Source organism: Chrysemys picta, chromosome 2 (assembly GCF_011386835.1).
Source record: "Chrysemys picta bellii isolate R12L10 chromosome 2, ASM1138683v2, whole genome shotgun sequence".
Classification (NCBI taxonomy): Eukaryota; Metazoa; Chordata; order Testudines; family Emydidae; genus Chrysemys; species Chrysemys picta.
The window spans coordinates 30,840,215-30,858,343 of NC_088792.1; the positions used below are offsets into that span (position 1 = coordinate 30,840,215).

The following is an 18,129-nucleotide window of genomic DNA, read 5'->3' on the forward strand; positions in this document are numbered from 1 at the left end:
TCTCTAACAATATTTACTTTGGTATGCAATGTTAAGTGATGAATTATACATCTTTTCAAGCCACAAGAGATGCTCACAACAAATAGCTTCCTGTTGTTAATCAAACTCTAGCCCTTTGTCCTTTATTTTCTCAGGCTGTTGCCCAGGCCTACAGTAAGGGTGTTAAAAGCTGGTAACAATTCCCTTGCCATGACCGCCACAGTGGACTGTATTATATTGAGCAAAGCAGATTTTCATTTTGAAAATAAGGCCTTCCTCATTATGACATGATTATCTATGATTATAGGAAGCAGTAATATTCATTTCATGGCTTGCAAGCTACATGCTGCTCTTTAACCAGCAGTTTGCAGAGATTTGCTACATGATTTACTGCACAGTGCTACATATGCTTCTTTGTCCTCCTCCTTAAGTGGTTTTGAAAAAAATATGTGTGCAGCATTTTGCATATCTATATCTCAGGAATGTGACTCCTATAGTTTCAGACAATAGTGCAGCTATAAAAAGTATTTTTACTGGATGCTAAGAGGCATTGCAGAATAAATACTGAGGCAATAGTTCATATGCTGAAACAGTCAGCATCTTTCAATATGCTTTCACAGGGCAGGAATTGCTTTAAGAAGTCTTATGCAGTAAGCAAGAACAACTATTTTCCCTTGATAGGACCATTTCTCTCCCAGAAAAATGATATATTTGAGATTTTCCTCATTTCATGCAAGCTAAGGACCCAATCCTTTATATATTTGCTACCAAGTGTAATGCTTGCCAGCATAAGTAATCTCATTGTAACAAGTAACACCCTAAGCAGAATACATGGGATCAGGCCCTAATGCATTATTTTTGAGAAGGGATATAAGTTTTCATCTGAATGAAGGCAGGGAAAGACTCAAGAAGAGAACAATCGAGATACTATAATCAAAAATAAAATCCTGGTATTGGAAGTGACGTGTCATGATGTCACTATTGTGGATTGTGTAGGCTAGCTCAGATAACGGCCACTCAGCCACACAAAGCGCAATAAACTTCTACAAAATAGTTTGCATCCCAGAAAATAAATACCAGATGTTTGTTTATCACACACTGAGTGAAAAGTCAAATAATTTTAGTGAATGCATTTGATGTTCTGCTTCAGATGTACAGTCTTTCATCACCACATCCCTCCACAGTTCAAATTAACGCGAAACAGAAGTTCTTCAAACCAACATATCAAAATACAGCTCGTATAAAACAAAAAGCCAGCTGTCAAATAATCTATCACAAATGGAGATGGGCCGACTGAGTTAGAAAAATGGGCAATCTTTGTACATTAATGTTTGGAACCCTTTGTGGAAAAGTGAGCATACTGTCATACACAGACCCTACTGGAAAGTGTAGGTACAGCTGTTCTTATAAGCTCAACCCCAAAAGCATAAGAAATGATGACACAGCTGTCCTCAAAGTATTGCCCTCTGAAGATGGTTCTTCTGAAAATTCTAACACTGAGCATCTGTGTCTGACCAGAGTTATCTTTTTTGGTACCTTCAGTTGCCAGTGGGTAGTAGGAATTTGGATATAGGTTGAAATTCACCTCTGTGCAGAGGCCTATGCAACACTTAAACCCTTTGCACAGAGGTGAATTTCGCCAATAGAGCCCTTCTCTAAACAGGTTGTAAAGCTTTATGGTCATCCTTAATGAACATTAGAAAGAAAAACGCAGTTTTGGATATCTCAAAGTGATTAATATGAAAATTCGGTGATGGGAAGTTTAAAAGCACGGGAGGACATCTTATGCAGTTTCCAGGGTAGTTTCCACCTTTTTTATATTATTGCTATCACCTCAGTTAGTAAGAAGGATTCATAAACATGGTTTTGAAGGTCTGGTTTGAGGACAATAATTGTTTGCTTCAGAGTCAAACGTTTCCCTTAGCCTCTGATGTTAAGTTTTAGCTTGGCTTCAAATATCTAGAACTCTCATAACAGACTGTCGCTTGACTTCATTCAAAATGAATTACAGACTGTATGTTAAAAAATAAAAAAAAAACCACTAGAGTCATTTCAAATCAGCTGGAACTGTACATGCTTAGGACCCTAATCATTTCAAACCTGAAGAGCTGTTGGAAATTTTAAGAGAAGCAGTTCATTTAAATAACTCAGCACTACACTCCCTCAGACTTCCAGATTTTCAAGTGCACTTCAGCTTGGAAGTGAATGTGATATTGGACATGACTCTGTGCAGCACACTTTACAATCAGCAGAGTACAATTTTGAGAGCATTTCAAGTTAAGTTGAGATTGCTCTGTGCAATGATACCCAGACTCCCCCATGAACTTTCAGATTGTAGCAATCTAACATTTGAGGCTCTCCAGTAACTTTAAATCACTTGATTGTTTTTGTAAGACAGTGTTGGGATTTTTTTTTTAAGAGAGAGAGAGAGAATTTTTTTTTCCTATTACAAACAAATCTTTGCAGCATTTCATCCCTAAAAATTCAGACGCAGGGACTTTTTTTGATTCATCAAACTAAAATGCAAGTATTGGCATTGCCAGCCTTAAAAACCATGGCAGAGACAAGGGTTTTGCACTGAAAGCCAGCACTATCCTTCCCACACAGGGCTACTGTTCTTTTGTTGCAGGACTTCAAAACGACTTATATATGACATGGAAATTGAAATAGCAGCTACCCTGTCCTGAATAACACTTCCTACAGCTATCTGAGAAAGAATGCAGAGCATATTGATTTAGCCACTCCGGTGCCTTTGGGTGTATGACATACATCCAGGAAAAAGGATGCTTGTGGAACACTGGAGACATACATTCTGCATCCTGCATGCTTTGAAAATAATGAAAAAGCCTGAAACATGCATGGGACATTAGCACAAGAGGAGTTAATTCAATCTATTAATGGCTGGGCACTAGGATATTATACTGTAGCTGGGGAGAGGGGTTCAATAGAGATTTGTGCAGGAACCAAATATTCGAGCAATTTATTCCTTAATGATAGCTGTATTGCCACAATATACAAGACAACTTTTTTTTTCTTTTACAGTGACATTTTTAAGTTTTAGTGACATACGTTGACTAGGAACATGATTTTATCAATCTCACTCCTACAGAATTAATTATAAAGACTCATGTGACTGTTGTAAATCTGTCTACCTTAGGGTTTTATATTGCTGCCCATCACTGTAGTATCTGGGCACTTTCCACATACAATCAGTAGCAATAGTGAAGTTCCTAGTGGACTTCATGGAGTCTCTGTCTTTTGTTCCTTTTAGGGGAGTAAATTAGTAGGGCTAATATTTTGTGAATAACTATATTTCTTATATTGAAATGAAATAAATTGTTATAAGAGGCAAAAGCAAGCATCCAGCTTTTTGGAAGATCTCAATTTTAATTAGCACTTCTTACTGTTTTGCACAAAGACAGAAAATAAGGAAGGAATAAAAGTTATGTAGCTATGATTCTCGATCTACTTATTAGAAACCATCTTGGTTGCCCTCAACCCTTTGGATCCTGTCTGTTTGGATGAGGGAGGGAGCGAGAATGCATCTAACATACTGTACATGTATATATATGTACAGTATATATATACTGCATAGAAATGCACATAGAGTGGCATTCATTTCCCCAGCAGTAGGGTTATATCTACACTTAAAATGCTAATGGCACAGCTGTAGCGCTTCAGTATAGGCACTTATTACAGCAATATGAGGGGTTCTGCCCTCTCTGTAGTAAAACCACCTCCCCGAGAGGGAGTAGCTAGGTCGATGGAAGAATTCTTCCATTGACCTAACTCTGTCTACATGAGGACTTAGGTCGGGTTAACGACATTGTGTTTTTTTCACACCACTGAGCAATGTAGCTGGATCAATCGAATTTTCTAGCATAGACCAGCCCTGAATTCTAATGATTCAACTGCACTGTGTTTGTCAGAACAGGTATTTATTGAGGATTTTTTCAAATAAGTTTATCAGGTACTGTCTTTTTGTTCTGTGTACAACACTTAGCACAATGGTGTCCTGGTCCATGAGTGAGGCTCCTAGTCACTACAATAATAAATAATAATAGTTCCTGGAGCATGATCCATTAAAGTTGATGGGAGTCTGTGGTGCCTCTCCTATATATGAAAGAGAATCTTTTACTAGATATCTCTTGACTGAAAAGGCAGGTGTTTTCACATACTATTGTAATATCGTTTAGGAATAAATTGATGCACAGTCACAGATAAGGAGCTACAGGCCACATTGCCATCAATAATAGGATACTTTTCTTTTTTTAGTAACCCCTTATGCTCCTTTGAAAACAAGGCTGTTTTCTGCTATTATAACATTATTATGCTATAAACAGATTGTCCACATCTCCATATTTGTTATCACAGATAGACCTAGGCCTTCTCCGGTTTGTATCTGGCATCGGGACCCAGGGAGCCATCTCAAAGGAAACTAAGAAAAAATATTATGTGAAATCATATCGAGTAGATGTCAGCTCCAATGGAGAAGACTGGATTACGCTTAAGGAGGGCAATAAAGCTTTGGTAAGTCTTTTCCATTTCACCTCACTCTTGTCAAGTAGTAAACCATCATAGTAGCTACAATAATGAGATCAAGGGGTTAGGGCCCGAGCCTGGGATGTGAGAAACCAAAATGCAATTCCCTGCACCACAACAGACTTCTTGTGTGACCCTGGGTAAAGCACTTCAGTCTCTCTGTGCCCCAGCTCCTCATTGTAAAATAGGGATAATAGTACTTCCCTCCTTCACTGAAGTGCTAGGTAAATAAATTCGTTAAAAGATTGTGAGGCTCTTAGGGTATATCTACACTGCAGTTAGACATGGCTGGCCCATGCCAGCCGACTCGTGCTTGTGGGGCTCGGGCTCAGGGGCTGTTTAATTCCAGTGTAGCTGTTCAGGCTCAGGCTGCAGCCCGAGCTCTGGGACCCTTCCACCTCTCAGGGTTCTAGAACCCAGGCTCCAGCCTGAGCCTGGACAGCTACACCGCTAGTAAACAGCCCATTAGCCCAAGCCCCATGAGCATGAGTCAGCTGGCATGGTCAGTCGCAGGTGTCTAATTGCAGTGTAGACATACTCTTAGACACTACAGTGATGGGGGTCATATAAGTACCTCAGATAGATGACTATGCATATCTCTGCAGCCTTATAAAGATTATTAAATCACCTTCCCTAGTCCATTTGTCTATGGATTTGCCCTCTCCGCCTTCCAACTGAAACAGTGTTTACCACTTCTAAGAAAAATCCTCATTATCTGCCATCGTGAGCATTAAGGTAATTTGTTTAAGGGCCAAATTCTGCTCACTCTACTCACATGAGTGGTCTGCTCATGCCTACTCTCATGCTCACTCAGAAGCCAGTGTTCCCAATAGTTTCTAATGTGACCTAATGGAAACTGAATTACTCCATGCTGCCTTCTTTCAAGATAGCTGTTTTGAGCGGACATGGCTGTTGAAGTCCTGCCATAGTTATGTAATATAAATATATAAACATGTCTATGTGATCTTGACATGTCTGTATCTTACAGTCCTATCTCATACCTTCAACAAAAGTGTCCACTCAAAATGATGATAATCTCTATCACTTATGTAGCTGATTCAAACTTCTAAGCACTTTAATGAACAATAATAAATTAATCCTCAAAGCAGCCACTTGATATAGTACTTTTATCCCTGTTTTATAAATGAGGGGAAGCTGACAAGGTCAAATGCCACAATGGTGGGCACTGTATAAGAACCTAAATAGAAATAGAGATATTAAGTGACTCATCCAAAATCATGGAGGAAATCAATGTTGGAGGTGGTATTAGAACTCAGGGGTTCCTGGTTGTTAGTCGTGTGCTCAGAACAAATGCCTCTTTTACAACTAGTCTCAAAATTCAGTCTCCTTGGAAAACTTACAATTTACATGGCTGTTGTACATGCTCTGCTTTGTTTATCAAAAGATTTGACCGCTCTGATTTATTGGTTAGAAGAGTTTACATTTTTTTTCTCTAGTCAAAGCAAATCCGATGTAAAACAGCAATGTTATATTGTAGGTAAGAGTACTAAAAAAAAAAAAAAATTACATGAACTAAACCAGGCTGACATTCAATTTTTATATTCCTTCAAAAACCAAAAGGTAGGGGAACTGGGGCTATTGATGCAGCAACAAGCTCATGAAACTACACAGCTCTTTGAGGAGGCTTTCATTTTGAAAGATTTATAGCTATAGCATAACCTGGAGTTCCATGCCTTTTAGTCAGAATCATTGGGCCCATCCAGACTCACCCACTAAGAAAAACCGGACCAATTCTTCTTGGAAAGATTTTGCTGCAAGAAATGGATCAGAAGCTGGACATCAGTCTAGAAGCTCTCCCTAGATAACAAATCCAATACATTAAATTCTTTAATGAATAACTTAGGGTGATGAGCTGATGGCTGCATGCAGCTAACCCACCAAATCAATGCAGCAACTGAAAATGACAGGAAAATTGGAATTATGTGTAAGAAACGGTCAAATCTCCCATAAAAGGAGAAGTTCTTAAGCCTATATTCATTTAAAAAAACAGGAAATTCGTCTTCACTCTATTTGAGGAAGAAGCAGGAAACTGAGTCACCTTCTTTGGACTAAGACTTTTAGAAGTTTTGGCCCTATTACAGAGGAGCATGCTTATCAACAAGAAAGCAGAGACCAATACAATATTTATTTGTGGGACTTATTGTTTGACCATTGGCCTAAAGGGTCAAAGACAGGATCCTAGAAGATTGAAAACAATCAGCTATAAGGATTAAACCTCACTATACAAGACAAAAGAAGAACTTTGGTATTTGTTAAGAAGGATTTTACATAACAGAAGGTCAACATAAGCAATATTATTTCCTGCAAAACTCAAGAGTCCAAGTACAAGCAAAGGAATGCATATTTTATCCTGATTCAGTAAAGGAACTTTTACACAACCTAAAATGCAGATGATTCCTCACTGAATTCAGTCCAGATCTTTGATTCTGAGTCACATGTAAACAAAGACCCTGGCTCATACTACAGCCTCTTTGCATCAGCTCAGTGAAGCTTAGAAGCCATAAAGCTGCCCTAACCAGGCAGCTGAGGTTTTTTCCAGCATAGCACAATCCTTGGATGGCACAGACCCAGTGTAGCTGGCCCTACATTATGCCTTCCATACAGACTCCTGGCATGAGGGATATGCCAGGAGAAAAGAGGCATTGCCAGACCATTGCTACACTCTGGTGATCCTCAGCTCACCTAATGGCCCCTGAAGCTGTTCTATCTTGCTTGGTGGAGGTGGGCAGAAGGGGGTCAAACAGGTCCTCACAGGAGTATCTAGGCAGCATATAGCTACCTTTACCCACACCGCATGTGATGCACTGAGCATAGCTCATCTGAGCATGAGGTTCGGTACCTATCCAATTTATCCCAGTCTAACTATAATGGATTAACAGTTGCATTCAATATTGTCATGTATATTGTGTCTTCTTTAATTTTCTTCCCAAAGACTCAGTACAGCAGAGAAACTGTTAAGCGCTGGTATGTTATATAGAGGCATCTTCCAGGCTTAGTTGCTTGCAGAAATTATGCTATGAGTATAATGACATATTCCTCCGTGCAAAAAACTGTTTCAACTTCGGATTGTTGGTACGTGTAAAACACAGAATTATAAACTACATATTATTTTTTTTAAAAACTTTTTTCCTTAAGGTATTTCAAGGGAATGTCAACCCCACTGATGTTATGTATAGGACGTTTCCCAAGCCAGTGTTAGCACGATTTGTTCGGATCAGACCTGCAAGCTGGGAAAATGGGATATCGCTGAGATTTGAAGTTTATGGCTGTAAGATAACAGGTAGGTGTCAGGAAGATTTTGAAAACCTGACGTTTGTTGTACTTACATTTGTCACTTTCTTCTTTTTCTTTTTAATGATTCTGTTCTCTGAAAAATGACTATTCTCATAGAGTTGCCAGGTGTCCAGTTTTTGACCAGAATGCTCGGCTGAAAAGGGACCCTGGCGGCAGCCGCTAAAAGTCCAGTCGGCGGCGCAGCGAGTCTAAGGCAGGTTCTCTGCCTACCCGGCTCCGCACGGGTCCTGGAAGCAGTGGCATATCCCCCCTCTGCCTTCTAGGCGTTGGGGCAGCCTAAGGGCTCCGCACTCTGCGTCCACTCCAAGCGCCAGCTCCACAGCTACGTAGCCAATGGGAGCTGTGGGGGTGGCACCTGCGGATGGGGCAGTGTGCAGAGCTGCCTGACCATGCCTCCATGTAGGAGCCAGAGGGGGAACATGCGATTGCTTCCACTAGCTACTTGAGGTAAGTGCCGCCCGGAGCCTGCACTCCTGACCTCCTCCTGCTCCCCAACCCCCTGCCCCAGCTCTGATCCCCATCCCGGCTTCTGAACCCCGCAGCTCCAGCGCAGAGTCCCCTCTTGCATCCCAAATCCCTCATCCCCGGCCCCACACCAGAGCCCGCACCCCAGCCGAAGTTCTCACCTTCTCCTCGACGCAACCCCCGCCCAAGCCCTGATCCCCCTCCTGCCCTCCGAACTCCATCCAAGCCCGGAGCACCTCCTACACCCTAAACCCCTCATCATCAGCCCACCCTAGAGTCTGCACCCTCTGCCCCAGCCAAGATTCCTCTCCCACACTCTAACCCCTCAGCCCCAGCCCGGAACCACCTCCTGCACCCCAATATCCTCATCTCTGGCCCCACACCAGAGCCCGCATCCCCAGCCCAGAGCCTGTTCCCCCTCCCACACCCCAACCCCCTGCCTCAGCCCAGAGCCCCCTCCCATACTCCAAACCCCTCGGCTCCACCACCCCCCCAGCCTGGAGCACCCTCCTGCACCCCAAACTCCTCATCCCCGGCCTCACCCCAGAGCCCACACCCCCAGCCAGAGCCCTCATCCCCTCTCGCATCCCAACCCCTTGCCTCAGCTGGAATCCCCTCCCGCACCCTGAAGTCCTCATTTCTGGCCCCAGCTGGAGCCCTCACCCCCTCCTGCACCCCAACGCCCTGAGGCATCCTGGTGAAAATGAGTGAGTGAGGGTGGGGAGAGCGAGTGATAGAGGAGGAGGGATGGAGTGAGTGGGGGCGGGGCCTCAGAGAACGGGCAGGGTAGGGGCGGGGTACAGTTTTCTTTTAATTATTTTACTATGTCATGTGTTACTCTTCTGACAGTCTCTCGCCTGGCCCTCTTTTCCGCACCCCATAGTCTCCAAGATATTCCCAATTAGGCCAAGGGCTTTATTATTAGATTTATTAAGGAGTTCACTTTATATTTCAAAGCCAGAACAATGTAACATGAAAATACCTAGTATCTAGACCAGTAACAAAATAATATAGAATTTATACAGTTACTAATTTCTGCAAAATGCTTTACTGATTAATAACCAGTAATGGCAAACTTCAGAATGTTTGGAATTTCTATTTGAATAAGCATCCACAAGTTCAGATGTGACCTTTCTCCTACTTGGTTTAGCAATCAGGCTGGAAAACTCATAAGAATAGAGTTGACAATGAGTTTTCTGATACTTCCTGGTTCCCATCAGGCCAGAAATACTTGTGGTATTTTGGTACTTCCACTACCTTCCGAAACCAGGAAGTACAAAATTAAGCAAACAAAAAATAAATTAAATTAAAGACTCAAGCAAAATGAGATTTGAGTTTGGAGGAAAGGGTCAAGTTATTTCTTATATTCTTTGAACTGGCTGTGGCATGTCTTTTTCTACTTTGGTGCTATAGCTGTATCAAATTTGCAGAAATTAACTGTTAAACATGGCCTGTTTCTTCTATAGATTATCCTTGCTCTGGGATGTTGGGTATGGTGTCTGGACTCATTACCGACTCTCAGATTACAGCATCTAGTCAAGTTGATCGAAACTGGATCCCAGAAAATGCTCGTCTTATAACAAGCCGTTCAGGCTGGGCACTGCCACCAACTACCCATTCGTATACGAAGGAATGGCTTCAAGTAGACCTCGGTGAAGAGAAAATAGTGCGGGGTATAATTGTTCAGGGAGGCAAGCACCGAGAAAACAAAGTGTTCATGAAAAAATTCAAGATTGGCTACAGCAATAATGGATCCGATTGGAAAATGATCATGGATGCCAGTAAGAAGAAGATAAAGGTGAGGGAGAAATCACAACATCGTGAATTCCCTTTTACAAAGCACTTGCATAGCTCCAATCTTTGAAAAAGGGTTGTGTTGAGGTGACCGTAGGTCTAGGCTAAATAGGAAGACTTCTTCAGCAGCAAATCTAAAAGGATGTTACTAAAACAGTACTGTGACTGTGGTCAGGCTCCAGCAGGCCAATCCCAAATTGCTCCTCACTGCTATGGAGCTATTGCTTATTCATCATCCGCTGCAAATGAGTGTGATCCCTGTTTCTGTTCAGTCATGTGCAGCAGGCATGCTGTGGGTCTGAGGTATGCCTCGGAATCCTTTGCAATGCTGTGTGACAAATGCTGAAAAGAAATGCTGGAGGATTCTATTCTTAGCCTGGCTACTGGCTTTGTGTGAATTTAGTTATATCACTAAATCTGTCTGTGTTTTATTTTCCCTAGCTGTAAAATGGGACAATGCTATTTACCTCAAAGGGCTGATCTGAGGATTTCTGAATTGTATGTAAAGTGAATTGGGATAGAGGTGCTCTGTATGGCCTGATGCAATGCCCATTGAAATCAATGAAAACTCCCAAATGATTTTGATAAAATATGGATCCCGCCTTCAACGCACAGTACTATTATATTATTACTAGTGCAGGATTTGGGAGCCTGTCTGGGACTAAAGGCAACTGTCACACATGGCTGAGCAGAAATAACAAAAACTTTACTCAGGAGGAAATGACATAGACAGATGACCAAGTGGGTTGTTGTGTGACTGAGTTGGTAAAAGGAAGAAAAGAGATCAACAACCAACAGCAGGCCCCAAATACTGTATTTGCCTCAGTCCAGACCTAGAATGTTTTAAAAATATCTAGCCAAAACCCCATCCATTTAGTCTCATGTGCCATTTTGGTATCTTTGCCCAGAGTGTACAATTAGATATTTTTGCCTAAAAGGACACTGTCACCTCCATAATCTGCCTGTGCCTCCCACTCTATTCCTTAAGAGAGATCACCATTCACTGTGCAGGGCATAATGCTTTGCTGGCACTGGCATGGTAATAACAAGGAATCATGAATTGTACCTACAATAAGGGAATAAAGAATCATAGAATGTCAGGGTTGGAAAGGACCTCAGGAGGTCATCTAGTCCAATCCCCAAGAGAGGAAGAACAATGACAAATGCAGCATAAAACTCCACACACCTGCTTAGCTGCTCTTTATCCCCGTTCTGTTAGTCAGGAGTTCAGGTATAAAGACTGTTATCTCCTCTGGCCCCATCAATCCATTAGGCAAACCTGTGTGTCCTAAAAAGAGAGAATGTTTTTTTCCAGTCCTGTGGCTAAGTGGACCCATGACTAGCTTTTCTTAGCACATTTTGTAAATATTGGGCTTCATTCTTTTCTGTTGTAACTCCACAGAAAAGTCCTTCTCAGTCCTGAGTCCTTCTTAGTTGATTATCTTTTTTTCCACATTTGTTTTGGGGATAAACACAAAATGGGGTCATCCTTTGAAATTGACTACTCTTTCTCGTTACTATGAGTTGTGATTTCACCATAAAGTGTGAAGAGGGTGTAAATCAATACTGAGATCTAACCATTTCTCTGTTAAAATGGATGTTGTTTTGACATATACTTCCACACTATGGCTCAATGAGAAAAAAAAATGTTGCCATATGCTTTTAAATGGTACACCGTATGCTACATGGCCTTCTGTTTTCTAATCCAAGTACTTGCCATCGTTGTCAAAAGCTAACAATGTTGACAAAAAAAGAATGCTAGCTAACCCATTTAAGTCCACCCAGAGCTTTCATTGCTATCAGAAATTAACTTCCCAGATTAATGGCTTTTTTTTAAATGTTGTGTTTTATAACAGTAAAATCCTCCCCAAAAATTCAAAACATTTTCTTCCTTAGAAAAAGTTTTATTAAAAGGGAATCTGATAAATCCTAGGATTTGGGAAACTGATGGATTTAAAATGTTAATACATGAATGTATTATTTTAAAAATGTTAATAAAGCTGGACTGTACGGAATGCTAGCTATATTGAGTCCCAGCATGAAAGTGGATTGGAAACATCCCTGTTTTATGAAATGAAACACATCATTTTCACTTGGGTAAAATCTTGACTTTGAAAAACAATTGCATGCTATACAAGTAAAGAAAGAATTCTGAAGAGCTAAGTGGATCAGCAATATATATCATGGGTATAAAACACTGTGGTGTCTACCATCTCTTTTACTCTATCTCCCCATCCATGCCTTCATCTCATTTCACTTGGACTATTATAATTCTCTTCTCCATGGTCTTCTCAATTTCCAGCTCTTCCAGACTCCAGCATGTCTCTACCCACCTCAAATGTACAAAGAAACATATATCACTTCAATCCATAGGCAATTTCATTGTCTCCCCACTCATTTTAGGATTCAATTTATGTTTGCCCTGCTTCTGCGTAATGTCCCCGCCGTGGACTTGCTCCTACCTACATCATAAAGCTTCTCTCTCTTTTTCCATTCTCCCTCCTCTCCTTCTACTCATCTACAACTGACCTTCTTACTCTCCTTCCATGCTTTCTGGCCACTGATGCTGCAAGAATCTTCTCCTTTGCATCTCCTGCCATCTGCAACAATCTTCCTTAATCCATCTGCTGGGCTGACTTGTTTTAAAAATGTCATTAAGGATATCTTTTCTCTCTTTCCAACACTTATTAGTTTACCTTTTACTGAGTTATTGTTTATCTTTGTAACCAAATAAAGCATTTTATGGGACAGCCTGTATGAAAGACACAACTCACAATCATGTTTTGTTGTATGCGCCTTCCTCTGCCCCTGCAAAGAGGAGTGGTGTGTGTTGGAAATGAACAGTCAAAACTGAATCACAGGCAGGTCTATACTACAAAAGACAATGATTCAATATAATTATGATTCGATATAATTCTAGATGCCTATTAAATTCTAATGTCTAGGTGTCAGTGCTGAGTACTGATGTCTTTTATAACACAGTTTTCATTATTATATGTTGCTATTAAGACTATTATTAAAAGGGAAGTCAGGATTCCTTAGATAACATATGTCTGCCTACTTTTACACATAAAATGGCTTGTCATATTCTTTCTCATACAGTAGGTAGCTACTCTGACCTTTCGAGCTGTATTAATATACAAATATAAAAAGAAAGCCTTAATAATTGTAAATTAATTAGATACAAATCGCAGTGCGTTCTGAGTCAGATTCCTGACAGAAATCTTCTGAATCCTCTCAGAACACTAGCCGACCTAGTGCTCTTTGAAAGAAATCTCAGAAATCCAGTCTCCCATAGAGAGTGAGGGTCATGTCATTTTTATAAGCAGCTCTTAATCCCAGTAATCCCAGCTATTGGTATATTTACTATTATTGGTATTATTGTTTTTTTGTGACTGATACTCAAGACTCAACTCCCCACTTTAGGGCCAGATTTTGCTGTGATTGATTTCAAAAGGAGCAGAAGCATGTCCTCTAGAATAATAATTTATTGCAAGGCCTTGCATATGCATATGTACACCACCCATTTAACTGTGCCTAGTTCACTCCACAATAAGGCTTGGTGTGCTCCAAAGCCAGTCTCTCAGACGCTCCAAACAGCCCAAGATTAATTGTGGGTTAGACCATGCACAATTGAATAGGAAGCAGCAGGGCACTCGCTGGTACAGCCAAAGTCTCAGTCGAGTAAACTTGTACAGTTGCCAAAAAGGGTTGGGAGCCACTGATTTACTATATAGAAACTTAAACCAAAAACAGGTGGCATTTTTAGAATTACAGTGAAAAAAAAATCAATAATCAGTTTTCCCTGTGGCCTGTCCCTGCATTGAAATACAAAATCAGCTTTTCCTGCAGCCTCTGCTTTGTCTGCCTTTGGATCACTAGCAGGAAAGTGCTGTATGTTGAGTTGTGGTCTCATCCAAATAAGAAGGGTATCTGGCAGCTGCTTTTCTTATCAATGCAAAAACAAAGCTTCATCCTGACTGACTGAGAGCTGGAAGTTCCCTTAAATGTCACCATAATCTCAAATTTGGGTTCCAGTTCAAAGGAGATTTTGATTAGTATTGCGATTCAGCCAGTTCTTATGCAATAAACTCTCAGCTGCCTTACACACAATTTGTTGCTCTGTTCTTTTGTTTATCCTGTACTTCAGTGAAATCATTTTATGAGTAATGCTGGAATTCAGCAGATCTGGGTTCCATTTCTGGCAATGCTACAGATCTCCTGTACGATTCTGGGCACTTAATACTCTGTTCCCCATCTGTAAAATGAAAATAATATTTCCTTTTTCCTACCCTTTATTCTCTATATTTGGAATGTAAGTTCATGTCAGGAACTGTTGTTTACTGTGTATGTGCTGTCTGTGGATAGCATCTAGCACAGGGGTAGGCAACCTATGGCACGCGTGCCGAAGGCGGCACGCGAGCTGATTTTCAGTGGCACTCACACTGCCCGGGTCCTGGTCACTGGTCCGGGGGGCTCTGCATTTTAATTTAATTTTAAATGAAGCTTCTTAAACATTTTTAAAACCTTATTTACTTTACATACAACAATAGTTTAGTTATATATTATAGACTTATAGAAAGAGACCTTCTAAAAACGTTAAAATGTATTACTGGCACACAAAACCTTAAATTAGAGTGAATAAATGAAGACTCGGCACACCACCTCTGAAAGGTTGCTGACCCCTGATCTAGCACAATGGGGCCCTGATCACAACTGGTGCCTTTAGGTATTGATGAAATACAAATAATAAATAGTAATAACTTGATCTATATACAGAACTTCCATTGCACTGACATCAGCAGGAGTCACAAGCAGTTGAAAGCTGCAGTATAGCTAAGGGATCCACAATGCTGCTGAGAGATGAGATTTTTGTCCCAAATACATATCCATCAACCTGCTTTGCCCTCTTAGATTCTGTTGGGTACTCTTTGCAGCTCTGTCAGTAGGTAGTTTTCTTTGTTCTTATTCAAGACCAGTTTCACTGGAAGAACTCTTGCAGCTACTGCTCCTGGAGTTTAATTTACACCTTTTTGAAATAACTATAACTTATGAAACTCTGACTCTGTCACTAGGGGAAATCAGATTGAAGTTTTCTCTTGAATAGTTGGGTTATTATTATAACTACTTAAAAGGTGACAGGATCTTTTCCTCAGTCATTTTCCCCCCATGAAGTGCTGAAAATGTCACCCAGTAAAACCCCAGATCAGAGTGTCATTTAAAAACATGTCTCATTAGACACTCAGCTCCTGTTATGACCCTGATAGATTGGTTGCTACTGAGTTTATGAAAAATGAAATGTGTCACTTTTCAGAGAAGCTTTAACTACATGTTCCTTCCTCATTTAAGAAAGGAATGTCAGGCACTTATTAAATTGGTAGGATTTGGCCTACTTCTCATCCAATTCAAATACTAGAGACCTAAAGAAAAAAATACAATTGTTGAAAGCGATCGTTGTTTTTTTTAACAAGCAGCATTTGTCATGCCTTGCAGACTTTTGAAGGCAACACCAACTATGATACTCCTGAGCTACGGACTTTTGAACCCATAACAACCAGATTAATCCGCGTCTACCCTGAGAGAGCCACACATGGAGGACTGGGGCTGAGAATGGAACTACTGGGCTGTGAATTTGAAGGTAATTGCTCTGACAGAGATGAATGAATTGTATTAATTATTTTCATAGAGATACACTCTGGCTTGGACTACTGCTGAGCACAGCTGCTCCCATAGGAGTAGCACATGGGACTCTTGCTTTAGTAACTGCCATCAGTTCTGTTTCTTGGCCCGGTCAGCACCCTCACTAAGGACATTTGAATATGTCTGTGGCACTAAGTTATATATTATTCTTTCCACAATTCCTTTTGTGAATCCTTGTGATGGTCTCACTGCACAGAGTCTTCTGCTCCTTTAAGCAACCTCAGGATTACTTGTATATTACACAAGAGGGGTGTGCAGCACTTTTCAGAGAGACCAAAGATGTGTCCCTACCCCCAAGTGGTTTGCAATTGAGGTTAGTTATATGACATGACACAGGAAGAGAAGGCTTCTAAGAATGGGGAGGCAGATTTACACAAAATAAGATGACGAGGACACTTTCTGCAAGGTAGGCATCATGTTATCCACTGTGGTGGGTTTGATAGATTTGTTGAGTGGTTGTCATTGTTTTTTGTTTGTTTGGGCTTTTTGCTAATCAAGGCCCCAGTTCTGATCAGGCACCTAAAAGATAGATGGCCAGGCCAAGCAAAGTCGAGGGATCAATCCTGCAACAGTGCCCTGCAGTATCACAATGGCTTTATTTCTGTTATACCAAAAAAGTGATGTGCATTTGGTCATCTTATATGATGGATGATAGTGCAATAGGGTGGCCGTTACAAACCATAAAGCTGCTGATCTTCTGCATTATTCTTATTAATATTTATGAAGCACCACTATTCAAGTCTATTGAGGTTCTTATACTAGTCCTATTACAGTGGTATCTGAGCACCTTCCAAAGATAAATTAAAGCAACAAGTATATGACATGTGGTTCCTTCTCTATTCCATTCCTCAGGGGAATGTGTGGGAGGTGTGGTTGTTAAAGCTGATGAGCTATATGCTGTTATTTGTGAAAGCCAGGTTGAAGAAGTGTGATTCACACTTGGCCTGCAAAGTGATGGAAGTTGGAGGGAGTTCTGTTTCTGGGGCCATTCTCAATTCCTATGGGAGTTCTCAGTTCCTGCAGGTCATCGCCCTTGCTTTTGATCAAAGAGAGAAGATGCAATACTTGCCCAAAAGGCCCTTGCTGTCTATGTGTGCAATCATTCTCCCATTGAACTCAATGGCAGTTTTGCTAATGATGTTCATAGGAACAGAATCAAACCCTAAATCAGACACACCAGACTACATAGTACTCTACTCAGAAGGAAAGTGGGAGGGCATAAAGACTCTCCCTTCTATGTATTCATTGATTCAAGGGCTGAGCACAATCACAGTCTTTATGCTCACCTGAACACAAGGGTGAGTGCCATTAGAATTACTAGCCACTCCAAAAGTGGTGAAGAAGTGGGTCCATGGCTCCACCAAACTATCTCGTCCTGACCAGCAGAAGTGACTAGCCAAAGAAGGGATATAAATGGTAATAGGAAAGGAGACACAGAAGAAGTCACAACAATATGAGCGGGAGAAGGATCCAATGGGAATGATTAGCAGTAAGGTTTGCATGCAAGCAGGGCATTCAGAGAGGTTAGGATGAAATAAGAGCTGAAATGCAGGAAAAAGTAGGATTATACCAGGTCCTCAAGGTCAAGATAAGAAGCTTGAACTTGATTCAGAAGGCTAGAGGAAGCCAGTGAAGGGATTCATAGAGAGACATATCTGACTTAGGGAATAGATGAACTGTCTATGGGGTTGCCAACCCTCCAGGATTGGCCTGCAGTCTCCCGGCATCGGCACTGATCTCCTGGTGACTATTGAAAGCAATCCGGGAGATTTTAATAGGATATTTTAAGAAAATGACATTATGTCATGTTAGGGGGAAAAATCTCCGGGAATATCTTCGGTCAGAATTGGCAACCCTAACGGTGTACTTCAGTTATGTAGAGACCAGTTCTTGTATGTAATTAGAGCTACAGTGTGCCTTTAAGGCACAGGCCTGCACACGGGCCCTGTGGATTCACCATGTCTCATCCAGAATGGAGCTGTTAGAGCAGGGGTCGGCAACCTTTCAGAAGTGGTGTGCCGAGTCTTCATTTATTCACTCTAATTTAAGGTTTGGCGTGCCAGTAATACATTTTAACCTTTTTAGAAGATCTCTTTCTATAAGTCTATAATATATAACTAAACTATTGTAGTATGTAAAGTAAATAAGGTTTTTAAAATGTTTAAGAAGCTTCATTTAAAATTAAATTAAAATGCAGAGCCCCCCAGCCCGGTGTCCAGGACCCAGGCAGTGGGTGCCACTGAAAATCAGCTCGCGTGCCGCCTTCGGCACACGTGCTATAGGTTGCCTACCCCTGTGCTAGAGGAACTTCAATCCATCCTGGAGTTTCTGGCA

The 18,129-nt window shown here is 41.1% G+C and overlaps 1 protein-coding gene across 1 annotated transcript in view; it reads left to right on the forward strand.

Moving 5' to 3' along the window:
* NRP1 (neuropilin 1) overlaps positions 1–18,129 on the forward strand; it is a 136,893-nt gene that overhangs the window by 88,779 nt on the left and 29,985 nt on the right. Inside the window, 4 exon segments of the mRNA XM_008162919.4 lie at positions 4,354–4,509; positions 7,678–7,822; positions 9,768–10,099; positions 15,589–15,733. Coding sequence (XP_008161141.2) covers positions 4,354–4,509; positions 7,678–7,822; positions 9,768–10,099; positions 15,589–15,733 — 778 coding nt within the window.